Here is a 9,100-nt window from a genome sequence, read left to right on the forward strand (position 1 = left end):
GTGATGTCTCCTTTCTCTAAGATTGTCTTGTTGTGTATAATTTCGAATGATTTTTTTTACTTAGCATCCACACCATAACAATAACCATCTCGCAATTCTACAGGTATTATTCAATGCTCCTGATGCTGTGATTCTTATTCAATCCATGAAGATTCAAAGGTAGCTGTCTTAATATTTGCAAAGATGTAAAGCGTATAGTCGTTATCAATCACAGGTGAATTTGAGCTTGGATCACTGTTTTATGCAGCTCCAGCGTCTGTCCTGAATTCTTTACACCTAGAGAAAATAGAGAGTTTGCCTGACCGCTAAAGTGATGCTTTCCTAACAATAGATGCAAACTAGCCCTAAAAACACGAGAAGCCTTGTCAACCCAGTTAACAGCATTCATGTCATATCAAACAACGAAACATGCCACATTAAGCTCAACAAAACAATGCTAACCTGGACCAGAATCAATCACTTTGAGGCCAGCAGATAAAAGCACCAAGGATCCTCATCGAATCTATTCAATGGCTAAACCAGTCTGGAGACCTTGTTTAGTTGTAAAACAAGCTCCATGTCCAGCAACAATGGCATCCCCAGTCCAGTCAACCCTGTCAAATAAGGTAGAGCCAACTCAAAGCAAACTAGCAAGCCAATTCAAAGTTGCAATTCTTTTTCTTTTTTTGTTTTTAATTTCTAAACCACTAGTCTCACAAATAAGAGGCAGGTTAATCATACAACCACTCTTAAAAACTGGGAAAGAAGAGGTGAATGCTAGGCAAAGCCATAAACCCACACGCTACTTGAAGCAAATAACCAAGCAATCTCAGACATTAGGCACTAAGGTACATGCAATGTGATCTAATTAATAGATTAGCAGCAATAACTTGGAAGGGGAAGACACTTCGTCGCCTGCAGAGATCATACAAATATTTCTATTTATTGAAAGAGCTCCTTCCATGCTTCTTCTCCTTGCATGGTGTTTGTAAAAATTGATACAACACTCGGCACTAAGCAGCCTGTTTCAGCTCCAGATTCATGGTCAGTAAGAGAAGGGAAAAAAATTGGATATGCTTGGAGTGCCCCTTGAATTCCATCTCCACCAGAATGCTTGATTTCAGCATTGAAAACTCAAGACATCCACATTCATAAGTAAGCTCTTTAACTCATTACCCCCGTGCTGACCAAAAATGTGGGAACAAAACTTAGGACCCCTTGCAAGGAAAATTAGGGGTGGTACAGAAATTGAAAGAGAAAGCCATGAATCGGTAGATAGGACTCTTGGATTGAAAAATCATGATTGTTGAGAAAATAGATAGCGGAGTAAGGGCGCAACCACTGCTACGCTTAAACTGTTTCCCAATAATGCATAACTGCAACAAAAAAAAAGAAGCTAAGTTAGATGCATTACATAGTTCCATAGTTATGTTCTCTACAAAGGGTGTAAATTGATTCAACAGTCTAGCACGGTATTTGTATTAAAAAAATATATTAACTGCCAAGGCAGACCCCTGCACCTGTTCTAAACAAGGCCAAACAGACACTTAATTCCAAGAGGAAAGAGACAAAATATGAAATGAAAAAGATGATGTCTCAAACATGAGAATTGGAAAAATGGATTCAAAATCGCAAGTGGCCTTGCAATTCAGCAAGAAACCTATATCAGCCTATAAGCTTGTCCTTTGTTATTTCGACTGCAAAATATTTTGCAGACAGCCTTTAGTTGATAACAGTTCATTGGCCCGGACAAATATTTTAAAATATATAAAAAAAAGTTAAGAGCATGAAAAAAAATTTAGTTGTGTTATTAAACCTGGTTTAATAGGTCAATTTTAAAATCTCATTACCTAACTTTTTATCTAACTCGAGTTTCAAACTAAATCGCGTAAGAGTTAGCCAGAATTAAATTGATTGATTTCATGAATCAAAATGCAATCTTGATAATTGATAAAAACATGACTTAGTTTTTAACAAAACTTCAAGATGATAACTTTTTTCACAAAAAATACTTAGACAAATTAGATCGATCTCAATCCTCTAGCAAACCGTGTCATGGACTCCATTGAGTTTAATAATTTTTTTTAATTATATGATAAAAATATATAGTCACAAAATTGAGCACCAGCCTAAAAATAAAACTTATTTGAGACAGTAATAACCCTAAAAAAAGCAAAATTAAATAAATCATGCAGTTTATTTCCCAACCAATCAATCCAATATTGAAAGATAAAATCAAGAAAAAACTATTAAAAACAATTAATGAACCAAAAACCAAAAAAAAATATTTGGTCAGTGGGTGAACTCGTCAAACCTATGAACCAGGTAACCCGGGCTAGTACGTCAAACCTGTAAACTGGGTTATGGACTCCAGTGGGATTATTATTTTTTTTCCCAAAACAATTTTTTATTTAACTACATGATAAAAATATATATATATATATATATATATATATATATATATGATCACAAAATAAAACATCACGAAGATGTTGTAAAAAATTAAGCGACAAATGAAGATCAAAATATTTAACATCACAACACGAATAATTACCTTATTATATTTAATGAATTTCTCTATCAAAATAAATTTGTAAACACATAAAACTTCTAATAAAAACCGACACACATAAGGCTACACATATAAAAAATCTTATAAAAAACAAATATTAAAAAAAAATATATTAATTTATATAAAATTAATAAAAAATCACAAATGAATCATACCTCCCTCTTTAAAAACTAAACACACCCAATATCATAAAAAAAAAAATCATCACAAACTAATTAAAACATAAACCCAAAATTTATTTGAAAAAAAATATCAACCAATGCATTATTTTTTAAAAAATAAAAATTAAAAAAAATCAGGCCAGGCCTAGTGCATGGCCTCATCAAGCAATGGCTCGCGCGCAGGCCTATACTTTTTTTAAGTATAATGGGACGGACGACGCGTCATTTGCCCCATGCATAAAAAAAAATTATGCATCGCCTGCATCAGCAGACAACGCGTCGTCTGTTCATCCCCAGAATCTAACCATTGTGGTGACTGGAAAAGCACCTAGGAAACACTCTAGAGACCTTGTTAAATCAATCCACGGCCATGAAAAATGTAAAAAACCGCCCTAAAACCCGAAATCCACCCAAAACAAAAAAAATTCCCTGGCTCAACTATGATTTTTTAGGTATTTTCAAGGTAAAAAAAAACACGTAATCTTAACATACAGAACCATTTGACACCAAAAAAACGACAGTTTTGATGGCCGGATTCCTCACCAACGGACACTTTCTCTAAGCCGAAATCTGGCGACCTCCTCTATCTCCTCCAACAACAAAAAATGAAAAATAAGTAAAATGAAGTTCGGTACCAAAATTGAATTTTGTAAAATTCAAGGGACCGGTCACCCATTAGCAAAAAAGGATGAGGGACTCAAATGAATTTTTTACTGAAATTTTCAATCCGCCACCTATGTTACCCGCTTTTTTCACTTCAGTCCCTTTTCTTTCAATCCAACCATCTCTTCCCAAAAAACATGCATTTAGGCTCTAATTTGGTCTCAAAGAGCTTAATTGTGCAAAAAAATATTCTAAGACCAAATTAATTTTCAAAAATTGCGCTATTGTAATCTACACAGTAAAATGTAAAAGGGTGAATAGTGTTTGTGTGAACAGTAAAAATGCCTCACATTTTAGCATTATGTATAATATCATCTCGAGCTTTTGACTGCTCTATACTCAAAAGAATGCAAGTAATCTTTTGTTTAATAATCAAAAGAATGCATTCAGGTTTCGTTCTGAATAAACAAACCTGAATGCATGATCTGCTTCAGTTGCATGTTGTAACATTTCAAAAATAGATGCAGACAAAATAAAACATACCATTGTCTAAGGCTTATTGCCTCTGGGAACTGAAAATCATCAGGGAACGAATGCAAATTAGCGACCTAATAACAAAGATGATGAAAATAGTTAAAACAAATAAAAAGTTCAACAAAAATAGATACAAGCAAAATCTACTCACTTCCCTAGGGGTAAAATATCTAAGCCCTTGCTTCTTCAACGAAGATTCTTTTCCCTTGATGTTTGGCTGGATATCCATTTGTAAATGTCATGTGAAAAAGGAAAGGACACGGTATTAAACACAATTTAAAATATCAGGAATATTGTAAAAGGATTTCCACGGCACTTAATATAACCATACATTGAACTATTATGAATTATCAAATTGAAAAATAGGCAACTAACTGGTTTTGTCAAACAAATTTGGCCGGGTCCACATGACCAGCAAAAGTGATGTTATATAACTCAATAGATACCGAGATATTGTGTTTGGCACTAAATCCACATGAGAGGACCTTGCAGCAGATCCAATCTAATATGTTGAATGGAGTGCTTAGGATGATTGAAAGCAATTGAGCATGAGTTCTTGAAATAAAAGCACAACTGGAATTAACAACTAATAGCTCAACCAAAAAAAGGGGGGGAAATTCCCAGCTGCAGGGCCATATATCTGAAAGTTTGAAATGAAATCATACCTGGATAGTAGCCAAGAGGGATCCAGTGCCTTTCACGTATCTATAATAACTCTTAGTAAAACAACAGCATCGCTTCGAATCCGGATAGACAATGTCTAAACTCTTTTTAGGAATACTTTCAGATAACGAAGAGGATAGATGGGGTAAATTTGAAGTGCAGAAAATACAAAGCAGCAAAAATAACAAGGATACCCATTGCACTTTCCCACCTCTCAATCAAGCTTAATGGAACAATATACTGGGACATTGTATTAAGATTTCTTTCATCGATGTTCTCCAAAGCTCCAGAACAATCCGCTGAAACATCAGTTCCAGTTCCTCCAGTTACTCGGTTGCTGGAGCTCTTGAACTCAAGAAACCTCTCAACTGGCTCACAAGAATGGATCAAAGTATCCCAATTCACTGGTGGTTGGTCCCATCCATCTGTTACATTATTTTCATTATGCTCGAACAATGGACTGGGAGACCAAAGCAATTTGTTATTGCAGACTTCGTGGTGAAATGATAAAGGCTTTCTTTTTGCCTGTGCAGTTAATGAATACAAGTGGCAGTTATGGATATTATTAGTACAAATGGACTTCCTCTAAGAACTTAATTTGTAAAAATAGTACAGGAGGCATTCAAATATGACATATTTCAACCATATTTATTTCTCGCCACTTCAGTCGATTTTGCTATAAAAAGCCACAAAGCTCAGATAGGACTGTTTATTTACATGATGAAAATAAATATCATACTTTGCATTACCAAACATATTATAAGGATGCTAGATGGTAAAACAGATACAAAATTTTACATGAAAACCTAGCACAGGCATTTCAGGATTCAATACATTTTTTCCATTTATGATATTATGCAAATATTGATTTTCAAGATCTCAAGCAAGTTGTCGTCCTAGATTCAATCTCAACTTCTAGTTCAAGAATAGCAGTCGTTTATTACATTCTTTAACATGTATCATGGGACAACAGAAAAATGATTTATTGAAGCAGGAATCTATAAAGATCCCAGTAAAATAACAGCTTGTATGCTTCCATGGGTATGATTTTACCATTTATGATCTATCTTATGCAAATATTGGTTTTCGAGATCTCAAAAAAAGCTGTCCTAGATTCAATCTCAGACCCAACTTAAGTTCATGAATTCCAATGATTCGTATGTGTCCAAGATCACATTCTTGAACTTGCATGGTGGGAAGACAGCATAGTGATATACTGAAGCAGAAATCTATAAAAATCCAAGTGAAATAATAGTTTGTATGTGTCCATGAGTAGCGATAGAGAGGAGCTTACCAAGCAAAAATAACGTGGCCTGGAATAAGGCACACCAAACTGCAGTGGGCTCAATATAAACTCTTGTGTAATATATTCAGAACTTGCTAATATCTCTATCATTTTTGCACGTGTATCTGAAGTCTGCAATGAAAAGGAAAACGACACAAAGAATAAGTGAAAGTTTTACAATGTGAACCACCTGCTAAGTCAAACTAGTCAGGAACAAACCTCAAATCCAACAACATTTTCCACAAACAACATATTTGGAGGTTGCTTAGTATGAGGAATAAGTTCAAGAATCTTGAGAAAAGAAAACGCTCGAGCATCACCAGATTGCTTTTGAAGACCTAATCAATATGTTAACCTAATTCATTTCCTCAAATCCACAAAACAATCCATGGAAAGAAAGCACGTGTGTGCGAGCACACAAACAAGTGGTAGTTCTGACCTTGTCGAGTGTAGGGTTGACAAGGTGGTGAAAGAAGCCACGTGTGTGCCCCATAGTTATCAAGATCAGCAGCCGTCAGAGTCTCAATATTACCCTATAGTTCCCAAAATATATAAGAAGACAAAATCTAAAGGAGAACTTTACAAAATTCTAGGCTCAAAGCACAAAGACTATATCGTTAAAACTCACTGCAGTTTAAATGCCAGTTGCCAAACAACCACGCACACACACAAACAGTAAACCAATCTCCAAGACTCCAACTTTGGGGAACTCAAAGCCCATATTGAAACAATAGGAAATGGACAGAAACCCTTTTTAGAGCTTCTCATGTGATAAAGCATCACAGCAACTCAGAATAACAAGATCAAGATTCTTGTTTCAGGAGCTTAATGCCCATATAGCAATTATTAGCAAAATGGGTAATTGATAAAATCCATTTTTAGAGCTTCTAGATCAAAAAATCACCACAAAACTCAAATTTACAAGAACTAAGATGCCAACGCATTCAGAATTCAACAGCACTACAGAATAAAGAACTCAAAGCTCAAACCTGATAAGGACGGTGGCCAAAATTGTATTCATAAACATCATTAGCTTTGTCATTTATGTCAAAAGCTTCCACTACTTTTGCATTGACACCAGCCTTCATAAGTGAATATCTCTAACAAAACACAAAAAAAAAAACATTACTTAGTGATGCAAGCATGTGTAAGTAGATATGAGGGCGGGTGTTGAGGGCGTTGGGTTAATTACCATGCCACCAATACCACTGTAGAATTCCAGGACTCGCCATGGCTCTTCTTCTTTTTTGGGTAGAAGACCCTTCTTCTCCTCCATTGATTCTTTCTTTCTTTCTATGATTCAAGTTGACGTTTTGAGTTAGAAATCCAGAATGGGTTTTGGGGTTTTAAGGAGGCTGAAAAGTGCATTTTGCGAGAGTTTCAAGACTCGCCGTTTTGGACAAGTCCACTAGCATAATGCCACTTTATTTTTTTCCCATCATGTTCAATTAATTTTTTTTTAATTTCACTTTTCAAAAAAAAAAAAATTATTTTGTATTTAAATTATGATCTTTATTATTTTAATTGTTATTTTTTTAGAATCATTTTGTGTAATTAATATTTTTTTTCAGGTTAATCCTTTGAAAATTAATTGGTCAAGAATTGATTTTCGTGTTTTTTCTAGACAGCGTGCTTTCAATCTAATATCCCAAGTCATGTGCTTGAAAAGTTAATGCACGTTGACATTGTTTTTTTTACTTGTTTTTTTTAATTTTATGATTTAATAAACTGGAAATTGAACTATATCATTTATTTTATTTTACAAAAATACTTGTCAATTTATTTTTAAGATATATTTATTGTCATTATCTATTTTTTTATAACCTAATTAAAATAAAATCAATTGTTTTGACCCATTCCAGGTATAACTTGAGTCCCATATGTTTTTTCTTTTTAAAAACATGTTTGCACTACTTTGAATATTATTTTTAATGCAAAATAAATAAATAAATAGAACCAGGGTGTAGCGCGGGTACATGCAGGTAATTAAATTCCCAAGGGCTTAATTAAAAAAAAAAAAAATTTGTGAACCAACCCTGATAACGTACACAATGAGCATTCCCCCATTTACATTTTAACCTGTTCTCTGCTTCTCTCAAATGAAGTCTTGTCAAGCTAAGATGCTGGGCTGTGACAATGAGACACAGAGAAAGTTGTTGATACACACAAGTTACTGATACTGATGAAGGGCCCGTTCAAAAAATTTGATTTTTTTTATTTAAAATTAATATAATTTTAGTATTTTTTATCATTTTAATACACTAATATCAAAAATATTTTTAAAAATTAAAAAAATATTATATTAATATATTTTAAATAAAAAACATTTTAAATCATAGCCAATGTAACAATCCAAATATGTCCAAAGCACTGTTATTAAACCCGGCCCGGCAGGTCGACCCGGTGGCTGGACCGGTCCGGGTTTAATAAAAGACCGGCTGTGGCAACAACTCAGCCAAACCCGGGCGACCCGGTGGGTCGACCCGAGCGAACCCGAACGAGACCCGGTTTTTTTTTTTCAAATGTGGGATTTGAAATCCATTAGTATATATACTATATGTTCCCAAGAAAAAATTCATGTTTTTTCAATGTGGGATAAAAAACCTTTTGGTTTAAATACTTCAACTTAAAAGATAACATAGTATATTTTCAATGTGAGATTTGAAGCCCTTTTATATATATACTCTATGTTCCCATGAAAAAAACCATGTTTTTTCAATGTGGGATAAAAAACCTTTTGGTTTAAATACTTCAACTTAAAAGGATAACATAATATCTTTTCAATGTGGGATTTGAAGCCCTTTCATATATATACTCTATGTTCCCATGAAAAAAACCATATTTTTTCAATGTGGGATTTGAAACCCATTAATATATATACTCTATGTTCTCAAGAAAAAAATCATGTTTTGTCAATGTGGGATAAAAAACCTTTTGGTTTAAATACTTCAACTTAAAAAGATAACATATTATATTTTCAATGTGGGATTTGAAACCATTTCATATACATACTCTATATTACCATGAAAAAAGTTATGTTTTTTTAATGTGGGATTCAAAACCCATTAGTATATATACTTTGTGTTTCAAAGGAAAAAGTTATGTTTTTTCAATGTGAGATAAAAAACTTTTTTAGTTTAAATACTTTAATTTAAAAGTTTAACATAATATTTTTTTAATGTGAGATAATTTTTTTTTAAAATATTTTTTTAAACTTCATAATATGTATAATCTATATTTACATGGATTTTTTCATATGAAATATTAAAATTTTAATTTTTTTAAATTTTTTCGGGTTAATCT

The 9,100-nt window shown here is 33.4% G+C and overlaps 1 protein-coding gene across 3 annotated transcripts; it reads right to left on the reverse strand.

Annotated features, from left to right (window-relative positions):
* Positions 1 to 638: 638 nt before the first annotated feature.
* Positions 639 to 7,182, reverse strand: LOC7495763 (tRNA (cytosine(38)-C(5))-methyltransferase 2). 3 transcript variants are annotated; one of them, XM_052453505.1, is made up of 10 exons: positions 6,990 to 7,182; positions 6,787 to 6,897; positions 6,237 to 6,330; positions 6,017 to 6,135; positions 5,807 to 5,929; positions 4,707 to 5,037; positions 4,515 to 4,609; positions 4,001 to 4,066; positions 3,859 to 3,887; positions 639 to 1,355 (listed from the first exon to the last, which is right to left on the reverse strand). In XM_052453505.1, exons 1-10 carry the CDS (start codon positions 7,071 to 7,073, stop codon positions 1,277 to 1,279), a joined length of 1,131 nt encoding a protein of 376 aa, XP_052309465.1. In that variant the 5' UTR covers positions 7,074 to 7,182; the 3' UTR covers positions 639 to 1,276. The 3 variants fall into 3 exon arrangements, with proteins under 3 accessions (XP_052309465.1, XP_024458813.1, XP_052309466.1); XM_024603045.2 differs by having other exon boundaries at positions 3,859 to 3,923; positions 6,990 to 7,179; XM_052453506.1 differs by lacking the exons at positions 6,017 to 6,135; positions 6,237 to 6,330 and having other exon boundaries at positions 3,859 to 3,923; positions 6,990 to 7,181.
* Positions 7,183 to 9,100: the final 1,918 nt, after the last annotated feature.

The sequence above is a fragment of the Populus trichocarpa genome, chromosome 6 (assembly GCF_000002775.5).
Source record: "Populus trichocarpa isolate Nisqually-1 chromosome 6, P.trichocarpa_v4.1, whole genome shotgun sequence".
Classification (NCBI taxonomy): domain Eukaryota; kingdom Viridiplantae; phylum Streptophyta; class Magnoliopsida; order Malpighiales; family Salicaceae; genus Populus; species Populus trichocarpa.

Bases quoted from the DNA above. Each gene is read 5' to 3' on its own strand.
- LOC7495763 (XM_024603045.2), bottom strand. From the start codon at position 7,073: ATGGAGGAGAAGAAGGGTCTTCTACCCAAAAAAGAAGAAGAGCCATGG. The intron at 4,610-4,706 runs GTATCCTTGTTA...AAAAGAGTTTAG, and splicing joins GAGGTGGGAAAGTGCAATGG to ACATTGTCTATCCGGATTCG. The intron at 1,356-3,858 runs GTATGTTTTATT...TTTTTGTTGCAG, and splicing joins GCAATAAGCCTTAGACAATG to TTATGCATTATTGGGAAACA.